Source organism: Thamnophis sirtalis, unplaced genomic scaffold (genome assembly GCF_051295495.1).
Source record: "Thamnophis sirtalis isolate CommonGarterSnake01/CBP01778 unplaced genomic scaffold, rThaSir2_p1.2 scaffold_11, whole genome shotgun sequence".
Classification (NCBI taxonomy): Eukaryota; Metazoa; Chordata; class Lepidosauria; order Squamata; family Natricidae; genus Thamnophis; species Thamnophis sirtalis.
Window position 1 is genome coordinate 38,239,973 of NW_028261391.1, and position 23,567 is coordinate 38,263,539.

General features: G+C 36.4%; 1 protein-coding gene across 2 annotated transcripts in view; it reads right to left on the reverse strand.

Annotated features, from left to right (window-relative positions):
- Nucleotides 1-22,727, reverse strand: part of LOC148043613 (kyphoscoliosis peptidase-like) — a 41,414-nt gene extending 18,687 nt beyond the window's left edge. Inside the window, exons 1-7 of one of the 2 annotated variants that reach the window (XM_087725565.1) lie at nt 22,400-22,727; nt 18,808-18,876; nt 13,063-13,110; nt 9,534-9,608; nt 5,956-6,033; nt 5,220-5,294; nt 3,546-3,593 (exon numbers count right to left, since the gene is read on the reverse strand). In XM_087725565.1, the coding sequence (XP_087581691.1) occupies nt 3,546-3,593; nt 5,220-5,294; nt 5,956-6,033; nt 9,534-9,608; nt 13,063-13,110; nt 18,808-18,871 (388 nt within the window). In that variant the 5' untranslated portion in view covers nt 18,872-18,876; nt 22,400-22,727. The remainder of the gene's footprint in view (nt 1-3,545; nt 3,594-5,219; nt 5,295-5,955; nt 6,034-9,533; nt 9,609-13,062; nt 13,111-18,807; nt 18,877-22,399) is intronic. The other variant, XM_087725566.1, reaches the window with a different exon arrangement.
- Between the last annotated feature and the right edge of the window lie 840 nt (nt 22,728-23,567).

Consider the following 23,567-nt stretch of genomic DNA (forward strand, 5'->3'; position numbering starts at 1 on the left):
TGAGCTTGCTTGTTTTCTTGCAAATGTTCCATTATCCTAACTAGGCAACATCATCAGTGCTACTGAGGAGTGCCGCTTTCTGTCAGTTTATATTCTGATGTCTTGAGTGGAGTTGTCATAGACATGCTTTAGTTGGGCTGTTTACTGATGGCTCTTTGGTAGTTTCTTGATTGGGGTATTGCTTATTTGATTGTTGGTTTGATTGTTACCCTACTTTATTTCTGAGTAGCAAGGAGTTTTGTTTGATGCCTGCCTTCTTCTGAACACTTGGGGCTAAATAACTCTTGCATGTTGCAGAGATGACTCAACCTGGGTTGGACTTGTAAAAACACACATAATCTAATCCAACGATTAGCATCCATGCTACTTTTAGAAAATAGCCATCCTGAGAATTATGCAATATCATGAGTTTTTAATGTTTTTTTCCTGACATCATGTGAACTACTTTTAAATTGTCCTAAGATTCCAGTTTTAATTTTAACTATCACCACAAATTTGGACTGCTATCTACATTCTGACCTAAGCTTAGTAGACAAGATTATCTGCCATAATGCCCTACCTGTTAGTGACTATTTTAACTTCAACTGCAATAACACAAGGGCTATCAATAGATACAAACTAAATGTATTCAGCTCTAATCTTGATTTCAGGAAATGCGACTTCAGCAATAGAGTAGTAAATGTCTGGAACACTCTACCTGATCCTGTTGTTAGTTCCTCTAAGCCCCATGCCTTTTACCTTAAACTGTCTACCCTGAACCTTACACGTTTCTTAAGAAGTCCCTAAGGGGGGATGCATAAGCACACCAGCGTGCCTACCATCCCTATCCTACTGTCCCCATTTATATGTACTCATTTTATGTGTTTATGGCTATGTTTTGCTTACTTATATTCATGTGCCATTTTTTCATGTGTCTATGTCTATACTGATACTTGTTTCCTTGTACTTGTTGACAAAATAAATAAATAAATAAATAAACAATCTGTCTAATCTATCTATCTATCTATCTATCTATCTATCTATCTATCTATCTATCTATCTATCTATCTATCTATCTATCATCTCAGATTGGAGCTTTCCAAAGTTACACTATTCCATATTTTAACATTAGGGAGCAATCTTTCTTTGTACCTGAGATTGCAGGGAAGGGCAGGTGCTACCAAAGAAAAGCCTTGTTTCAGAAGCTATAGAGACTGCAGGAGGATATTTTAGGATTTAACCTCATTTCCAGGCTGCAGTGAGTGAAGGCAAAACTTCAAGCAAGAAAGGATGGACCCATGAGCCGCCTAATGTGCTGAGCAGCCATCTGTCTGTCTCAACCAGCACTCAGCACCAGCATCTGTCTCTTTAATAAGCTTGTTGGTATATATGGCCTTTTACTGAAGAGGGCTATTTCAGTAACCTAAAGAGAGCTAAAGCAGATTTATGCATTTAAGAGGTTCCTACTCTGCACATCTCTGAAAATTACTTTTTCCCATTTGGGAGCATGGCCATTCTTTAAATTGGTGGTCTGTTTTGCTCTTTCTCAGGCTATAATTGAAAAGGCTCAAAACAGCAGCAGAATTCACAAGAAGTCATACAATGATATGAAGATACCATCAACAGCTGGAAATATGTACCAGGCTCCTAGTGCATTGCTAGTGCATTGCTAGTGCATTTTTAAATATATATCTGTAGTTCCTGGCTGGACTAACCCATTTATAAACTCATTTTTTTTCTTCTTCTGACATTTTCTGCTGTGCTTGCCATATTTTGATCCCATTCTGATTTGTGTTTAGAGACTTTTCTTGCTGGTACACAGATAGATATATATACAGAAAAAGCTGGTTGGAAAAAAATAAAAGGGGGCAGGAATGAGTAATTTCAATATGGGTAAAGATGCTAGAGCACATGTTATAAAGATTGTTCTGTAAGCATCTTGACAATAGTTTAGTAATTATCTGAAAGTCAATATAGTATAGTCAATATAGAGCAGGTGTTATCAAACTAACATTATCTTTTTAAATAAATTCTGATATTGCTGAAGATCTAACATGTTGATTTCTGAAATGTGTTTGACAGTATATCACATGACATAATGATTAATAAGCTACTTAGGAGTAGGCTGAATGAAATGAAATTAAGCAGATATGTAGCTGCCTTAAAATCATGCTCAATGAAGGATCATAAGTGGTTCCTCATGAAACTGGAATAAGGTGCTGAGGGCGGTGCCATAAGTTTCAATCCTTGTGCTCTTCAACAGATTTGTTAATAAGTTGGATGAAGTGGTGGAGAGAATGCTTATTTGTAGCTGATGCAAAATTGGTAGATATATAATAATCTAGAAAGCAAGAATCAAAATGTGAAATAAATTTCATAGCTTTCAGAGATTGGTTTAAAATAACAGAATGAAATTTGAGAGAGAAATTCCTACTTTTAACTTAAGAAGCAGAAATAAGATGCACAAGTATACAATGTGGGGAGGCTAACATACTGACTTGGCAGTAATTCTCTTGAAAAAGAGATTGAAATAGTAGTTTAATAAATAAATTTGAGTCAGCAATATGATGTAGCCACAAAAGCAATTTTAGGCTCTATCAATTGAAGGAAAGTTTCCAAATCACAGGAAGTAATCATTCTGTACTGACCAGATTCCACAACTATTGCATCCAGTTCATCCATATCATCCATATGTAAGAAAGAGGCAGACAAACTGAAAGAAGTTCAGAGGAAGCAAATAAGAGTACCAAGCAACACATCTATGCCAAGAGTTTGAATGAATTTGGAATGTTTATAACAGAAAGTAGAGAACGATGATAGCGCTCCTCAAATATCTGAAGGGATATAATATGAAAGGTCAAGATGTGCTCTTCATTATTCCAGAATATAAGACATGAAATAAAGATTTTAAGTGATAGGAAAGGATATGGTCATTGAATATAAAATTGGCTTCAGAGGAGCCAATAATCTGGAGAGTTGGTATCTTCCATTCCTTGGATGTGTTCAAGTATTTGTCAGGGATGTTTTAATTTAACCCTAACCCTAAAAGGATTATGAAGGGGATTAGAGTTATTGGCCAAAGTGGACATTTCCAGTTTCCTGATGCCCAGAGTTCTATTTTACACCAAAACAGAACAAAGCTTGAATGCTGACTTTGTCAACCCTGGAATTTTTAAAGCACAAGTGTGTCCACTAAAAAACCATACTGTTGTTCATTATCAGCAGAAAAGAATAAGAGAGAATCAAAGGGAAAAATATACCTTAAAATGGTAATCTCTGCCAAGAATTCTTCCCCTTCTCCATATATTATGTCTGCTCATTTCATATATTGAGAGGGATATTTTAATAAATATTAGGGTTTTTAAAAAAGGTCAAAAGACCAGGTTTCCTAATTCAAATAAAACATTAGTAAATATTTTCTACACCTCATGTTAACAGATTAAGCCATAATTTACTGAGATACTTTGATAAACTAAACATAATATATAAGACTTGCTGAATTACTGAAGAATATAAATTAATTACACAGCCTTGTAGAAATGGGACAGACAATATAATGTAGTTACCATGCTGATCTTTGAGTCCAGGTGGGCGGGGTCTGATATTTCCATTCACTTGAAAACATGAAATTTTGAAAAGAATATGAACACGTTGGATAGACAGAAAAATGCATACTCTAATATGCTAGCTTGGAAAGTTGTAGAAGATTTGGTAACACACAACTGGAAAACACCAGGCTGGAGAACCTGTTGTAGTTCTTTGCTATTAAACTCTCTATAGTCACTCTCCCACTATAATAACAGATGTTGAGCAGTGTTTGGGACAAAAGCACATACTTTTTCCATGAGTATGCAAATCAAGGAGTTGTCATGTAATCATTATTAGTGTCATAGCTTTGCAAAATTTTCATCTGAAATTCGCCTATTGTTTACTTAAATTGCAGTTAATTTTTGCTATTTTTCTCTCCTCAATCTATCCACTTCTTTTTTAAAATAATCAAATATTACAATAGGAAAGCATTAAGAAATTGATTGGATGTAAATGGGATGTGATTGGAATGTCCAACTGACCAAAATTAGAAAACCACAATTCATTGTAAATCTCTTACAATAAATAACATTATTTTGGTGATATGGGGAATCTAGGATTTTAATCTCTCTCATGATTAGATAGTGGATGCAACATCTGACAAACTGATCATGAATTTAAGTATCATTTATTATAGATGAAAGCAGATTTGACCAACATGGAGAACTGACAGCAATGCTTAGGCATAATGTCATCCATTTTGTATCTTTCATTGAACTGAGAGTTTGTAGTGAAAATATTTATTATTGACTATATCTGCAATTACCCATAAAATGTATCTTACAGTATTGCTTGACCAAGGACTTTTGGTGGTGTCCATTTAATATTTGCCACTTCTTAAGCAACTCAATAATATTTGCTTTTATTTTCATTTTATTGAAACAACTTATTCATTAAATGAGAGATCTGTAGGTTGTAGTATTTAATCAATTTCGCTGACCTTTATGAAGAAAACAGGGTCAGACTTGGCTAATGTTTACGATGAGGCACCTTAAGGAATTCTCAAGGTTTCATACTAGTCTCAAAAAGTATATAGTAAATTAGTAAATTACTTCCTAAAACAAACAGCTTTAACCAACCCTCAACTTTCATGGATCCATCTGAATAGTTACCAGGAGTCAAATTTACTTAAGGAAACATTGTACAATTTTCTTATTATGAAGAACATGCTCAAATCTCATAGGATTGATTTCTTAATGAGAAGGAAGAGGACAGCCCTAATAATCTATTTGCAAATTAATTTGAGGCTCATTTGCTTTCTTTAATTGGGAAACATAGGCTACATATAAATCTTTAGAAACATATTTTTTAAAGGGAGGACTTGCTCAGAATTAGCTCCTTTTCTGTGCAGTACTGCACTGTTAATTTATATAGTGCTCTCAATTACTGAAAGCATTTCACCTACATTACTTCTTGTCAGCTTTACGATTGGTCTATAAAGTAAGTCATTATTGTCCTCATATTACAGAAAGGGGAATTCAGGCTGAAAGGGAGTAGTTTGGCTAAAAGCAGCTAGTGATTTCTTAGCAATATGCAGACATAAAATAGGGATATTCTGATGCAAGCACTGTATAATGCCAGCTGTCTAACAGGATTTAATCTAATCCCCCCTCTCTCTTTTTAAAGCAGTCTGTTTTTATGAAGCCACATACCTTCCTCAGAGGAGAGTTTGTTGAATAACTGTTGAGTAGAAGTACTATTATGAGCGTCTACCGTCACCTGGTTTTCTAAAATAGATGATAATTTTGTAGTCATTGAGTTTTGGAAAAAACACTTCAGATTGCATAACATATATATGTTTTATACCTTAGATACAAAAAGTGAAATTATACACAGAAAAAGGCAGTTCCACATCCCTTTTTCCCCAATGCAACTTGCTAGTTGATCTCCAAACCTGGGCTTATTTAATTACAGGAAAGGGAGGAGATAAAAGCTTGGCAACTTTTGTGAAAGAGCAGAGCTGGGAAAAACTAGGCAGCAGCACAAACGTGTCTGAGTAAATTTCTGTTCAATCAGACAATTTCCATCCAATATTGAGGAATTCCCTTCTTCCAACTCACTTTGTCATCACATATTCCAGCCTTTGAACAATAGCAATAGCAATAGCAGTTAGACTTATATACCGCTTATACATGCCAGCTGTCTAATATAGTATGATTTAATCTAATCTCTCTCTTTCTCTCTCTTTTTAAAGCAGCCTATTTTTATAAAGCCGCATACCTTTCTCAGAAGAGAATTTCTTGAATAACTGTGGGGTAGAATTATTATTATGAACTTCTACTGTTACCTGGGTTCCTAAAATAAATAATAATTTTATAGTCATTGAGTTTTGGAAAAGACACTTCAGATTGCACAGCATACACATGTTTTATCCTTTAGATACTGTACCTTCCTCAGAGGAGAATTTCTTGAATAACTGTGGAGTAGAATTACTACTATGAACGTCTACTGTATACACATGGGTTCCTAAAATAAATAATAATTTTGTAATAGAGTTTTGAAACAGACACTTCAGATTGCACATCATACACATGTTTTATCCCTTAGATACTGTAAGGTCCCAGAATACGTTTAAGCCTACACAGCCAAAATAAGACCTTAAACGGAGGCTTGAGCAAGAATCAGCATTTAATCTTTGATCAAAGTTTAAAGTCTGGGTCAGCAATTCCAAACGGATACACAACAAGGAAAAGCTACACACTCAGAGAAGTGTCACTCCTTTTCACACAGTTAGAAATGTAAATTAAATCCCCCATTCCGGCTTCTTAATTAGCCTTATCTCCTCCTTTGTTCTCACAATTGGCTACTTGGCCACCTAGTATTGCAGAGAAGGGAACTTGCACACATCAAATGTGTAAGTATTAGGGCTGTTGGGTTGGAGAGTAAATTCCATACAACTCCACCCTGAGATATGTTCTTGAGCCTTGGATTGCAGGAAGAAGATTGATCAAATCTTTAGATCAGATGTCAGGAACATATGTTTGGCAAATACCAGATACTTTACAGAGGCCTAGTATGTTTTTTACAGGAAGTTAGTTACAGGAAATACAAAGAGAGAGAGAGAGAGAGAGAGAGAGAGAGAGAGAGAGAGAGAGAGAGAGAGAGAGAGAGAGAGAGAGAGAGAGAATGTGTGTGTGTGTGTGTGTGTGTGTGTATATATATGTGTGTGTGTGTGTTTTTTTATTTCTGCTGATAAATAAATAAAGGGAGACTAGTATAGATCTATTTCAAGCTATTTAGCTTGAAATAAAATAAAAATCTAATAGGTACCTTTCACCCTGGCTTTGCTGATAACGGATAAAAGCCTGTGGTCTAATGGCTAAGATCTCTGCCTAGTGTGCCTAGTATGCCATATAGCCCAGGTTCAAATCCCAGTAAGGGTATGGCTAGCTGATGAGAGCTAAATAGCTTGAAATAGATCTATACTAGTCTCCCTTTATTTATTTATCAGCACAAATAAAATAAAAAAACCACAAATATAACAAAGGCAACAGTAAAAATATTGGGTTTCTGTCGTGATGGACTCTTGTGACGAGCCGATTGACAGATGATGGAAGCAGTTAGCTTCCTCCCATAATTGGGGCTTACCAGGGGTTGTAAAAATCTAATAGATACCTTTCACCCTGGCTTCGCTGATAACGGATAAAAGCCTGTGGCCTAATGGCTAAGATCTCTGCCTAGTGTGCCTAGTATGCCATATAGCCCAGGTTCAAATCCCAGTAAGGGTATGGCTAGCTGATGAGAGCTAAATAGCTTGAAATAGATCTATACTAGTCTCCCTTTATTTATTTATCAGCACAAATAAAAAAAAACACAAATATAACAAAGGCAACAGTAAAAATATTGGGTTTCTGTCGTGATGGACTCTTGTGACGAGCCGATTGACAGATGATGGAAGCAGTTAGCTTCCTCCCATAATTGGGGCTTACCAGGGGTTGTAAAAATGTTATATGTGTGTGTGTGTGTGTGTGTGTGTGTGTGTGTGTGTGTCTGTGTCTGTGTGTGTCTGTGTGTGTGTTTGTCTGTGTCTGTGTCTCTGTGTCTGTATCTGTGTTATTTATATAAATAAATAAAGGGAGATTATATAGATCTATTTCAAGCTATTTAGCTCTCATCAGCTAGCCATACCCTTACTGGGATTCGAACCTGGGCTGTATTACATATTAGGCAGATGTGTTAACTACTAAGCCACAAGGTTCTTCTCCTTTATCAACTGAGCCAGGGAAATAGGTATGTATTTAGTGTCACAACCCCTGGTATGCCCAAATAGTATAGTATAGTGTATAGTATATAGTATATAGTATATAGTATATAGTATATAGTATATAGTATATAGTATATAGTATATAGTATATAGTATATAGTATATAGTATATAGTATATAGTATGTATGTATGTATGTATGTATGTATGTATGTATGTATGTATGTGTGTATATATATATATATATATATATATATATATATATATATATATATATATATATATATATATATATATATATATATATATATATATATATATATACTTAAAGTCACAACCCCTGGTATGCCCAAGTGTGGGAGGAAGGTCACACTTCCACTCTCTGTCATTAGGCTCGTCACAAGAGTCCATCCAGACAGAAACCCAATATTTTTACTGTTGCCTTTTGTTATATTTGTGTTTTTTTTTTATTTGTGCTGATAAATAAATAAAGGAAGACTAGTATAGATCTATTTCAAGCTATTTAGCTCTCATCAGCTAGCCATATCCTTATTCGAATCCCAGTAAGGATATGGCTAGCTGATGAGAGCTAAATAGCTTGAAATAGATCTATACTAGTCTTCCTTTATTTATCAGCACAAATAAAAAAAAACACATATATATATATATATATATATATATATATATATATATATATATATATATATATATATATATATATATATATATATATATATATATATATATATATATATATATATATATATATAATGTATATGTATTTGTCTGTGTTTGTCTTTGCATTTTACAGGAAACAAATATTTTTAGAACAAGTTTCTACTAATTCTAGTATTCCGAATTTACTGAAAGCATTTCATGTACATTTCTTCTTGTCAGCTTTATGACTCTAAGACCTTAAACGGAGGCTTGAGCAAGAATCAGCATTTAATCTTTGATCAAAGTTTAAAGTCTGGGTCAGCAATTCCAAACGGATACACAACAAGGAAAAGCTACACACTCAGAGAAGTGTCACTCCTTTTCACACAGTTAGAAATGTAAATTAAATCCCCCATTCCGGCTTCTTAATTAGCCTTATCTCCTCCTTTGTTCTCACAATTGGCTACTTGGCCACCTAGTATTGCAGAGAAGGGAACTTGCACACATCAAATGTGTAAGTATTAGGGCTGTTGGGTTGGAGAGTAAATTCCATACAACTCCACCCTGAGGTATGTTCTTAAGCCTTGGATTGCAGGAAGAAGATTGATCAAATCTTTAGATCAGATGTCAGGAACATATGTTTGGCAAATACCAGATACTTTACAGAGGCCTAGTGTGTTTGTTACAGGAAGTTAGTTACATGAAATACAAATATAAAGGCATAATGTATCATATATATGTTACAAATACAAAGGCAAAATATATATTTGTGTTACAGGAAACAAATGTTTATAGAACAAGAAGTTTCTACTAATTCTAGTATTCCAGTATATTATATTACAATTTACTGAAAGCATTTCATGTACATTACCTCTTGTCAGCTTTATGACTGATCTATAAAATAAGATATTATTGTCCTCATATTACAGAAAGGGGAATTCAGGCTGAAAGGTAATAGTTTGGCTAAAACCAAACTAGCAATATGTAGATATAAAATAGGGATTTTCTGATGCAAGCACTGTATAATGCCAGCTGTCTAATATAGTATGATTTAATCTAATCCCCCCCCTCTTTTTAAAGCAGTCTGTTTTTATGAAGCCACATACCTTCCTCAGAGGAGTGTTGGTTGAATAACTGTTGAGTAGAAGTACTATTATAAACGTCTACGGTCACCTGGTTTTCTAAAATAGATGATAATTTTGTGGTCATTGAGTTTTGGAAAAAACACTTCAGATTGCATAACATATATATGTTTTATCCCTTAGATACAAAAAGTGAAATTATACACAGAAAAGGCAGTTCCAGTCCTTTTTCCCCAATGCAACTTGCTAGTTGATCTCCAAATCTGGGATCATTTAATTACAGGAAAGGGTGGAGATAAAAGCTTGGCAACTTTTGTGAAAGAGCAGAGTTGGGGAAAACTAGGCAGCAGCACAAACGTGTCTGAGTAAATTTCTGTTCAATCAGACAATTTCCATTCAATATTGAGGAATTCCCTTCTTCCAACTCATAACCTATACATACAGACACACATACATCCATAAAATGGCTAGAAAAATAACTCTGGTTCACATGTTCATTTTACAAGATCATCAATTTTTTGTTCAACTATTTAAAGTTCCTTCAGATACTGTTCGTTTTCTATTATTTCTATTACTGTTCAGTTGTCTGTTCATTTATTTAATATTAAAAGACACAGAATTACTTTTCAGGAACTGATTTCTTATATAAATATGCCACCTTCTTGTTTTCAAGAAAAGTTATATTAGGGTTTATAGTGATAGATCAATCTCAATCCAGCTCATTTTTTTTTCAGAATAGAGCTGCAAAGGATAAAATGCTGACAAGAAGTAAAGACATGTTATGACAGCAGTGTCTCCTTGCCTTTGATATTTCCTCATCAAACAGAGAAATTTAGCTGAGAGCCTCTGGGCATTTACTGATGTATTTTAGGATTTCTTGTAATCCCTTTGCACACAATGAAACAAAGTAATTGCTCTGCCAGTCCTTCCTTCTCTTTTGAAGAAGGAAAGGGTATTCTCTCCCCCCCCACTTCTTCCTTCTATTACAGGTGAATCCTTTCTCTTTGAGATATAGCTTAATTATGCTTATTAGATTTGTTTCCTGGGAAAGAAAGTGCTGAAAAAGTGTGAGGTGATTGGGATGGTAGGGAACAAAGGATAGAGTTCTGAAGGTTCATAAATTGGAAAGGAGAATAAAGGTCAGTTGTCAATTCTGGCCACTTTAAGTAGGCTTTTACTGTAGAATCATCCTGTCATACATAAGAGTTTTATATAAGGTACAGACATCACTATTTTCCATTTGTACATCTTTCCAGAAAAGAAATGAGATTATAGATATGTAATAGCTTCAACTTATTCCATTTGGAACCATATGAAATCTTAAAAATTATAGTAAATTGCATGCAGTACTACCAAGTCTGAAATTTGGTTCACTTGCCTCAATAAAGTTTATATCAAATGCAGGCAAACCTTTTGGTTACACAGTGTGCAATATCTTTGCCCCTTTTTCTTTGCAAATAGAATTAAGAGCTTTTTAGAGTCAAAATGAAAAAAACGCTTCTTGTCTCCTCCAAATGGAGGAAAATGCCATCTATTGTTGGAACAATAAAAGCCCCTATATGACACACACATCCCTTAATGAGGTCACACATCAACAGAAACCACCTGTCATCTATCAGCAGCCTCAAATAAAGATATAGATAAACTACTTAAGCTTTTTCTGCTGGCCTTTGACACTTGAGCTGCAATTGATTAAATGACTTTTTCCAGGAAATCAGCTGGTACTGACAAGCAAACATCAAATGGAACCCTTTCAAGATAAGAGGAAATCACAATACTTCACTTTGAGACCAGACCCCTAATAAAATTCCACATCAAGGAAGAGATTTATCACATACACACCACAAAACCCTCCTCTCTTGGACTTCACCTGGATTTCACAGGGGCAGAAACACCTCAATTTGCATATCTAAGATACTTCACATCAAAGTCCAATACTATTCAATTAAAGGCCTTTGTTACTATAAATACTATCACCCTTAGCTTCCTAACCTTGTAGCTTTGTACCATTGACAGCTGATTTTTTTTGGCTGTTTTTGCTACTGAATAAAATTTATTTCTTCTTCAACCAGGCATCATCTGCCCATTTACTCAGCCACAAAATAGACCAGAATTTTCTTCTAACATTGTGTCTTGAGCGATTTTTAAAGGCATTCTGCTGGTGCACACACAAACACACAAACATACACACACACACACACACATTCCAAAGGGCCAAAAAGGTGAAAGATGGTCCTGCTCACTCTAAGGCAGATACAGCAATCTACAATTTATTACAGTTCTTTATCAAGGGGACCTTTTTAAGAGACATAATTACCATAGACCATCAATGGAGAAAGCCTTCATCAAAATATGATTCAATGTTTGACCAGTAGGGTCAGTAAATTTCCTTCAGACTAGCAGAACTGATAAATTAAGTAATTATTGTAATAATAATGTAAATATTTTGAGTTCTCTTATCCTCCTTTTCACTAAGTCATTATGATGAGAATAAATACAGTTGGGGGTTTCAATTAACATTCTGTTTAATGTTAATGTTTAATAAATTTATATGCTGCCCAATCCCAAAGGACTTCTGCCCCAAAACTTCTTTAAATGTTAATAAGACTTACCCCAATTGGGCATTCTTTGGATAAGCAGTTTTTGGCTTTCCCAGTCATCACAAATATCCTAATTTGTTATATATTCAAAATCTAGGAATTCTGGGCAATGTAGTATCGATTTCTATGGCTGGTAACCATAGACTTTTCTAACTCTTTTGAAGATTTTGGAGATGGAACTGAATATTGTTTATAAGCTTGTCTCACTGAGCTACAGTACAACTCTTCAGTTTTCACTGAAGAGTGAAAGTGTAGTTTTCAGCTACACTTTCTGCAGGCATCTGGTAAATCAGGGATGGAGACTCAATGCTGAATTAAATGAGTCTTTGGTTTCGTCAAGATAGACAATTCTCCCATTTGCATGAAAATAAGATTCATAGCTGATATGAGGTAATGTAAGAAAATTGTTCTAACAGAAAATATCATTCCAGGTTGATCTGCTTTGGTTACTTCAATAATTCAGGTCTAAAGGAATCCTTTTAATGCTTTACCCATTAGGAACATGTTAATTTAAGATTTTCTTTCACGCTTTCAATATATTTTTTAAAAACATGGGTGACATTGTCCACATGTTGAGCTGAAAAAGTACCTGTTAAAAGGTGAACTAGAATCTATCAGTCCTGATCTTTCCAGCAAGCTTTCAAGGGGAAGTTCTGCTTGCTTGTGCTTGAATGCCAATACAATCTTGCATGATCCTTCTCTGTTAACTTCCTGCTGGATAAAGAAGCTTGGGAACGAATTGAATAAAATCAGGAAGCATAACCCCATCTCTTTGACACAAATTTAATTCCCCTTCAGGTAGAATATATGAACAGAATTATAATGTCTTTACAGACTTTTCCATTCTTGCCAAATCTTTTCAAGTGCTTCATAATTTTTATGTTATTCCTGAGAATGAAAATTGCAGAAACATAGGGAACTATCGGCTCATTTGTGACTAGTTTGCAACCTACCTTGAGATGAGCAGGGTGTAGTGACTTGTTTCTTGCAAAAAAAATTCCCTGGAGAAAGAAAGAGACATATATTAAGTGAAAGAAGTAGTGTGAAATTGGGCGAGTAGAAACAAATAGGATCTAGACCTAACTTTGGTGTATATTGTCGCCTCATAACTATATTCCACATTTAATGATTACTGAGTGTGCTTAATTCTCATTTCTGCTTGTTTCTTTCCTCTCTCTTCCGTTTCCCTCCCCTGCCTGCCCTGCCCTCCCTCCCTTTTTCTATCTTCCTATTTTTTTTTTTGTAAAATCTTATTTCTAATTTTGTAAACCTCAAAATTCTGCAAGCTTTCCTGGGGACAATAGCAAGCCATGGTTTCTTAAATAAGAAGTGGCCATTGGTAATAAACCAGCATAAAAAATGCTATCTCACTTGGCTCCCGTGTTTCAGCTCAATTCAAATATCAAAAGCAGTGACCATTACTTTACAAACTCATCTCTAATTTCTTGTTTCAAATCATTAAATATCTTACCTCATGCATTCCACACTTAAAATTCACTGCTCTCCCAGAGCTTCCTTTGGGGAGACTATTCCTTAATCAATTCCTTACTTATACATTCTCTTCCGGCTGATTCTCATTCAACTTGCAGGAATCTGCCATTGGAAATTCTTATCTTTATTAAGACATTCCAACTGCACCTCAGTTGGTTAGAAAAGCCTTTGCAGATCCTATGGCTCCCAATATAGAAAAAAATGCCTTCGGAAATAAATATTTCTTGAACGTTCCTCTTTGCGACATCTAGTTCAGAGGTGGGTTGCTGCCAGTTTGGCCAAACCGATAGTGGAATTCATGCCTGAGTCACAGAACTGGCAGTGACCCAGGCCTGCCATGACCCCGAACTAGTTCCCTCACTGCCACATGGGTGCCAACATTTTAAATTTTAGTGACTGTGTACGTGCAGTTCACTAGAAATTGTTCTGCGCATGCGTGCAGAACAATTTACATTGAACAGCACACATTGCATGTGGATTGAGAACGGGCAGTAACACTAGCAGCAAACCAACCCCTGATCTAGTTTATGTGAAAGATGAAAAAAACTATCAAGGAATTAGGACAACAAGGTGAATGAAGTTCTTGAAGTTTAAGTTCAAGGCATTCTGTTAACAGAAAGTGCAGAGGGGAATCTTCAGCTTATGTTTATATTTTGTAGTAAACATCTATTATCTGTTCCAAATGAATAAGAACTGTTGTGTGTGTGTGTATTTATTAGCCCATAGGCCTGTAGGAAGTTGGCACCCACCCCTCTCCTAGGAAAATGGAATATTCTCAGAAATATTAAAAAGGCAGAATAGAATATTTCTCCTAAAAGAGAATAGAAATCTTAAGACAGAAACTCCAGCTTCCTGCGCTCAGCAGATATTTTGGTTATCTACAAGACAAAAGACTTTCAGCTCCAGGGTGATATAGGATTAGCCCTCACTCAAGATCCAAACCAGGACAAAGCCATTAAACCATAATAGGGATTGCCCAATGCCCCTTTATTACATCATCACTTGACAAGATTCAACCTGGCCCCATGGGATTCTGACAACCAATCAGAATACATTTCTTACACAGGAACAGGAAGCTCCAAGGTGGGGCTCAAGAGAGGTATAAATCTATCTCCCTCTCTCACCCCTATGCTCTTTTTGCCCAGGATCTCAAACCATGTGGTCCTGTCCACCATTAAACCATCTTTCCAAGTAGTCTCCATGTTTCCAGTGTCTTTTTTTCCACTTGGAACTGAACCCAGATGGACAATTCTTCCAACAGGCCATATCAACATATAGGTTCAAACACATGTTACCAATAGAATTCTAAACAAAGAGTTTTAAATGAGAGTAGGGTAAAATACAATAGTTATAGGATAAAATACAATAATTTAATACATAAACATGTAAAAAAGAATAAAATGACATAAAGTTATATTTCCTCATCACCCCTGCAATCTTATCCCAATCAGGCTCACATATGCCAATCTCAGTCAGACTATTTTAGTCAGAAAATGTGCTGTCATTTTCAGATTCTGGCCACACATGAGATATGTTGTTTTAATATGGGCCTCCCACTGGGCTATGCATTTAATATGTGAATCAAAGCCCTTATTTATCGCCCTCTTATATAAACAGCAATTGAATAATATATGAGTCAGATCTTCAACCCCTTCATGGATTACTGCCTTGTTGTGGTGAAGGGGCTTGCGTAGCTCAATGAAGCTATGAGTATGCTGTACAGGGCCACCCAAGATGGACAGGTCATAGCAGAGGGCTCTGACAAAACGTGATACACTGGAGAAAGAAATGGCAACCCACTCCAATATCTTTGCCATGAAAAACCCATGGACAGAACCAAAAGGCAAAAAGGCTTGGACGAATATTGTTCATAGGGTTTCGATGGGTCGGACACAACTTTGCAACTAACAGCAATAACAACAGATCTTCTACATCGGAGTAGTCAACCTTTTTATACCAACCGCCCACTTTTGTATCTCTGTTAGTAGTATATTTTTCTAACCATCCACCAGTTCCACAGTAATGGTGATTTATAAAGAAGGGAAGTAACTTTACTTTATAAAATTTATAAAGCAGAGTTACAGCAAACCCTTACCGCCCACCATGAAAGCTGGAATGCCCACTAGTGGGCGGTAGGGACCAGGTTGACTACCACTGTTCTACATCTTCAACTCCACAGATGCATGTATATCCATTGTATGGATATAATGGAATCTCCCAAATCTAACCATTGTATCAAGCTGTTCGAATCTTGTTCAGGTAAATGTCTGCCTGAGATGTTTTGGCAATTGTGATTTTAAATAGTTGTCTATTTGGAGGGTGCACTTATAAATTTGCTCAGACATTTCAGGAGGGTTTGTGATTGCAATTTTATCTGCTTCAGTAAACATACCTTAGGGAATCTATCCGTCTCTATTTCATTAATTTTGACCTAATAGTTGTAAACTCTAATTTTAGACAGTGTGTGAATTGTGTAGATTCCCAGTTCCACTCTGACTGCTGCAGCAGATGTCTTAGGGTCCGGACTCAAAATACATCTTTGGTGCTGAGTGTGTTTGCTCTAAAGCTGTACTAGGGTGTAAACCCCAAACCTCAGCTCCTATTAGGAGCATAGGGATTATTTTAGCTTTATATTCTTTGATTAGTGGTATTAGAGAGCTGGGTAACTTTGATTCTTTAATTTGAGTAATAGATTCAAGCAACCTTTTGCTCTTAAGTGTGCACTGTTGGTGGTTACAAGCTGAAGATCTTAGGAAAAGTTATGCCCAAGTATATGAAGGTGTTAACCTGCTCAATTAGTTCCCCATATCTCTGATTATGTTTACCAAACACCATAATTTTTTATTTGGATTTGCTAATAATTAGAGTGTCATTTGACAGTAGTAGCTAAATTTCTTTAGTAGCCTATGCAATCCTACTTGTGAATATAATAATAGTATATCATCAGCATAGAGTAAGGTGCTACAATTTCTATTTAGGATTGTTGGCATGTGCATCATAGGGTCTTTTGTTAATCCTGGCAATGATGTATGAATTAAATAGTAATGGGGCTAAAATGCACCCTTGCCTTACCCCTTTGCTAATGTGAATCCTGTTAGTCAGGGCTCCATTAGCCCCATACCGCACTTTCAAACAAGTATTTGTATATAAGATTTTAATTAGGATTAGTAATCTAGGTTTAATTTTAAGTTTAAACCTATCAGTTTATGCCATAGTACATTGCTACTTACCATATCAAATGCAGCTGTAAGATCTATAAATGCTGAATATAGGTGTCTCTTCTTATAGGCATATTTGGCCATTAGATAGTTTAGAACAAAGCAGTTGTCAATGGTAGATTGGCTTTGTCTAAAGCCTGCTTGTTCTTCTACGAGAATACGATTTTCCTCTGCCCAGATTTCTATTTTGTTCAGAAGGAACCTCGCATATATATTTGCTATGAGATTGATCAGGCTGATGGGTCTTTAATTACTATGATCCTTTTTATTCCCTTTTTGTATATGGGGACCATTATTGCCATCTTCCTGCCAATTGAAATATGGCAGGTGTTATTTATACTGTATGTGTGAATAGACCTGCCAATAATGTAAAATTCCATCCACCAATCAGCAAAGTTCTTAAATATTTCTGCTGGTAGAAAATCCTCACCTGGAGCTTTATGCTCTTTAGACATTTAATAATAGATTGTATCTCTGTTACAGAGACCGGCGGCCAAGGGGGAAGGGTTTCAGGAAGCGTTTGTTTACTGCTCAGAGGCAGTTTCTCTACATATTCGACTGAGGCAAACAGATTTTGATAGTAGTTGTCCCATTCTTCAGTGGAGATTGGTACATCAAATGGAAATCTCAGTTACTTTAGAATTCCTGCTACTGGTACTACAACACATATTTGTTGTAGTATTCATCACCATAATATTAATAATATAACAGCAATAATATTTAACATCATCTTCTTTAACAACTCTCCACATTAACATTTCCTCTTTTTATATCTCCTTTCTAACTCCTTGCCTTAATATCAACTTTAACCCAAATTAACCTTTTATTTTGGGTCACCTCTATCTTTTTGGTGAGCCATCTGTCAACCATGTTATATGGTCCAGTGGTAGGTTCCTACTAGTTGCAGTGACCCAGGCCACCACTACCTATTCGGTCGAACCGGTCTGAACCTGTAAGAACCCATCTCTGGAACTGCCAGAAGGAAGCAAAACATTCAACATTCTGTTGCACTAGTTCCTGACCTTAACATTTGACCAATTATTTCAATCTTTGTCAGCATCTTCTCTTGGTCTTCTGGATAAAGGGTGCGCAAACTGGTGGACTAGCTCTTCCTCATCATTCTTGAACTAAACTTTTCCGTTGTTTAGATTAAATATTATTTTGTATTCTCCTTATTTTTTTTCTAATCTTGTTAGTTGAGGGCTTGTTTGTTTGGCCATTAGTATATTGTAATTCCAAGGGATGTTGATCTCCCTCATGTCTTGGCTTTCTGCCCAGACTTTAACAGGAACCGAATTTAGGTGATGAGAAATACTCGTCTTCGCCAAATACAAAATTTCCAATCTTGGCCAAATACAAAGTTTCTTTAGGGGGGTTTCAAGTATGAATAGCATTGATGTAGAACAATCTGCCCAAAGATTGGCAATATTCTTTTGCAGCCTTGTCTGTCTGGGAGCCAAGAAATCTCTATTAGCTCATTGGAATATACCCTGCAGCATAAGAGTTGGGACAGAGAAATCAAAATCACTCTTCTGTTATGCCACCTCCCCCTATTTAGAGGGGTGTAAGCAACTTGGAGTAATATTCTGTATCTCTGCAAGATCATCCTCTCCACTGCATCCTCTCTGTCCTGAAGCTCCCAGTCCATACAGGCTGGCCAAACATCATGGGTAATCTTTGGAATGTGAGTTTTGCTAACTTATTAATCTGTTTTCCCATTAGAGACTTTAGTTCTTTAATTCCTCCATTTGCTTCCAGGAGCTGGTCAATTATGGCAAAGACTGTTTGTGCTTTAGGCAATTCTGGTGACCAAATTCAAGTGTCCTTTAAAATTGTTCCTAATATTATTCTTGTCCCCCTACCCGACTAGCTCCTACTGTAGCTGGAACTCCCTCCTCCACAGAGAAGCAATCATCCTCTTCCCAATCCAGTAAGAGGCTAGGTTTGTTTGGAGGGTGTGGGGGAAGAAAAGAGAAAAATGAGTCTTACTTGCAATCTCTATTATCCGGTAACAGCAGTTTTTCTTGGGTTCTGTCGGCCTTGTCTCAGCCATGTTGTCTGTAAGAGGTTTGCCTGTTACAATTTGTTGCCTGACTATCACAGGTCTATTAAAAATACTTATACTGAAAAAGTAAAAGGTCCAAACAATCTTATCAGTCCTGGTTCATTGATAAAACCACATAGGGAAAACATTTTTGCTGTTTGAACTTCCTTGAAGCTGGTGGGAGGAGTGGCTGGCTGAGAGAAGGGAGTCAGAGAGTACAGAGGACAAAGGTAGAGTAAAATTGCCTCCATTTCATTTGAACTTCCTTGAGTCTGGTGGGAGGAGCTGCTGGCTGTGAAGTGGGAGTCAGAGAGAGTACAAAGGACAAAGGTAGAGGTGAATCATAAAACTATAAACCAAAAATAGCAATAATAAATTCTGAGTTAGTGCGCTTGAGATTATGATTTTATTTTATTTCAAAATGACCGGCTTAGTTCAATGTAATACTTGTTTTGCAGCTGTCTTTCACAGTACTCTTTTCAAATTTGGATACAGTCCCCTTTGTAAACAAATTACTAATCTACACGGACAGATTACCTATCTGGAATCTCTAATCTGTACTCTCCAAGAAGAAATTAGGTGCCCAATTCAGCCATTCCACTGTACCACATTCTCTCTACCACAATGATCCTGCCGGAGAAGAGCAGTATGGACAACCGTGGGATTTGCCATGGTAAGAGCTGTGAACCATAAACACAAAGCTTTTGCTGTATCCCAGCATAACAGATATAGTGCCCTTGCTGACCTTAATGGGGACACTAAGGTAAAGGTAGTTGTGATAATAATGACTCAAATAAGCAGGGGATTGTAGTCCGAAATGAAGAACTTACTTTGGAAAGGCAAAAGTGTGAGTCAGGTATTACACATCAGTCATACAAGAAGAGCAAGATATCCAAAAAGAGAAGTCACCTTCTGGTTGGTGATTCAATTGTAAACGATGTAAATTTAGGAAATGATATGGAGGTTTTGAAAGAGGTCAGGTGTCTGCCAGGTGTAATGTCAGCAGAGACAAGAAGTATATTCTTAAAATAGTCAAAAATGCCAGAAAGGACTGTGATGTTGATGCTATTATACATCTTGGCACAAATGATGTGTCCCAAAAAGATGTACTTTCTGTGCAGAATGATTTCCAGAGCTTGGGGTATGAACTTAGTAGTATAGATTGTAGGCTTATCTTTTCAGAGGTTTTACCAGTATATAAGGAACAAAAAAGGGAAAGACCAGCATGTAGCAGAGTTTAATGTGTGGCTAAAAGAGTGATGTAAAAAGGAAGGCTTTGGTTTCATTAGTCATGATGTCTGCAGCTGGTCCAATGAATAACTGTACAAAAGAGATGGTTTGCATCCATCCAAGAAAGGAACTGAGTTACTTGGCATTAGATTCACAGATTTTCTGGATAAACATTTAAACTGAACAGCGGGGACAGAGAATTAATTGATACAGAACATTTCTGTTACTTTTTGCTAGTCAGCTAACTAAGGTATGTAGGAAGCACACCACAATAGTAATGGGGTTTTTTAAACTACCCTGACATCAACTGGGAGACAAACTCTGCACCAAGTGAAAGATCCAACAGGTTCCTAAAAAACCTAGCAGACAACTTTGTTTCCCAAAAAGTAGAGAAGGGAACAAGGGCATCAGCCATATTGGAGTTAATTCTTACTAATAGAGAGGAAATGATAGAAGGTGTTGAAGCTACATTAACCTTGTGGGCAAGTGATCATGCAATATTGGAATTCAACATTATGCAAACAAGTAGTAGAACAAAATCAAACTAAAGTCTTGGACTTTAAGAGAGCTAATTTCAATAAACTTAGAGAGAGCTTGGGAAGAATTCCATGGATGGGAATCCTCAAGGGAAAAACAACTCAAGAAGCATGGGAAATTTTGAAAAGTGAGATTATAAAAGTTCAGTCAGCACAATACCAATGAAAAAGAAATATAACAGCTTCCAAAAGAAACCAACATGGCTGCATAAAGAACTCTCTGACAAATTGAAATTCAAAAAGGATAAGTATAAAAAGTGGAAAGAGGGGGACATAACTAAGGCAGAATATCAGCAAATAGCCCGAGCCTGTAAAGCACCACAAAAATCAGATTAGGAACACAAGTTGAAATAGGGAAGAAAATGGTAAGTGACCACCTGTCTCCCCTAGACGAGTTCAAATCACCAGGACCAGATGGATTACACCCCAGGATTCTGAAGTAACTGGCAGATGAGATCTCAGAACCACTGAACTATATCTTTCAGAGATCCTGGAGCACTGGGGAACTGCCAGAGAACTGGAAAAGAACTGATGTGGTTCTCATCTTCAAAAAAGGAAAAAAATAGATCCAGGAAACTACAGCCTGACCTCAATACCAGGGAAGATTCTAGTAAAGATAATCAAGAAACAAATCAGTGAACAACTAGAAGTTAAAAAAGTAATAACCAAAAGCCAACATGGCTTTGTCAAAAACAGACCATGCCAGACTAATCTTATTGCATTCTTTGACAAAGTGACAAAATTAGTGGACCAGAGGAATGTTGTCGATATAATTTATTTGGACTTCAGTAAGGAATTTGATAAAGTAGACCTACTAAAGTAGGCCTACTACCTACTACTAGATAATGTAGAAAAATGTGGGTTACACAGCATCACCACGAGATGGATTCGAAACTGGCTGACCAACCGTACTTAACGTGTAGTCCTCAATGGAACTGCATCTACAAGGTTTTGTTTTAGGCCCAGTACTCTTTAACATCTTCATCAATGATTTGGATGAGAGGATAAATGGGGAACTCATCAAATTTGCAGATGACACCAAGCTAGCAGGAATAGCCAACACTCCAGAAGATAGGCTTAAGATACGAAGGAACTTGACAAACTTGAATATTGGGCGCTATCTAACAAAATAAAATTCAGTGGTGAAAAAAGTAAAGTTCTACATTTAGGCAAGAAAAAACAAATGCATTGGTATAGCATATGTGGTACTTTGCTCAATAGTAGTAACTGTGAGAGGTATCTTGGAATCCTAGTGGACAATCATTTAAATTTGAGCCAGCAGTGTTCAGCAGCTGCCAAAAAAAAGCCAACACAGTTCTAGGCTGCATAAACAGAGAGATAGAATCAAGATTACATGAAGTGTTAATACCACTTTATAATGCCTTGGTAAGACAACACTTGAAATACTGCAATCAGTTTTGTTTGTCACAATGTAAAAAAGATGTGGAGACTCTAGAAAGAGTGCAGAGAAGAGCAACAAAGATGATTAAGGAACTGGAGGCTAAAACATATGAAGAACAGTTACAAATAACCTGAGCCTGCATGGAAGTGGATATGTGTAGTTTAATGAAAAGAAGGACTAGGGGAGACATGATAGAAGTCTTCCAATATTTCAGGAGCTGCCACAAAGAAGAGGAAGTCAAACTATTCTCCAAAGCATCTGAGGGCAGAACAAGAAGCAATGGGTAGAAACTAATCAAGGAGAGAAGCAACTTAGAACTGAGGAGAAATTTCCTGACAGTTAGAACAATTAATCAGTGGAACAACTTACCTACAGAGGCTGTGAATGCTCCAACACAGGAAGTTTTAAGAAGATGTTAGATAACAATTTGTCTGAAATGGTATAGGGTTTCCTGCCTAGGTGGGGATTGGACTAAAAGACCTACAAGGTCCCTTCCAACTCTGTTATTCTATTCTATTCTATTCTATTCTATTCTATTCTATTCTATTCTATTCTGTTGCCACTCCATATTCATCTCTAGAAACAGCATATAAAAATTTAAAATTTAAAAATGAGGTAAGGATGATTAAACCCTGTTAAAAATTAGCTAAAAATAATTAAAATATTAAAACATTAAAACTGAACAGATTAAGATTTTAAAAACACATAACTATATATACAGTAATTAGTTATACATTGAATAGTTTAAGTGTTGACTATATTACATAATGCATTCTATTCAACATGCATACTGAATCAAGCTGGCTTTTCATTACAAAATGGTTACTCCTAAAATATACTGGTAGTTTTCCCAACTCAGAGCCAATACCATTTCCAGTTTTATCTACTTGTATGTGAATGTTTCTCTCTTTGTGGTTTTCTTGGTAAAGGAATATGCTAACATGCTAACAAAATAATTCACATATATTATGCATTATTATATTATTAGAATAAACAATGAAGATATTTAGTGGTGGACAGTTGCTTTATATGAACAACTATCAACAGGAAGGAGCAAGGAACAAGTAATCAAAAATACTCTGTGGAGTATCACTTGGTAAAGTAGTGATGAAAGCCTTGGAAAATATATTCAAATGATCTAATGCAGGGGTGTCAAACTCAAGGCCCGTGGCTGGATCTGGCCCAAGGGGTGCTTAGATCTGGCCAAGGGGCTGCCCTGGAAACAGTGAAGGGCTGTCCCACAGTGCCTCTGCCAGCAGGTAGCCCTCCCAAACTCTATTTTCACTGGCAGAGGGTTACAGGAGGCAGTCGCAGGCTAAAACAGAGTTTGGGAACCCATTTTCACAGGCAGAGTGCTCAGGCCACCACGGGCGCTCCTGACACGAGTGATGTTGAGTGGCCATGTCTACCCTGACCATGCCTACCTCAGCTGCCCAAGGTCAAACACAACTTTGATGCAGCCCTAAATGAAATTGAGTTTGACGAGGAGACGCTAATATCACAATGATAAGACGTGCGGTCTCGCTGCTCCAAGACC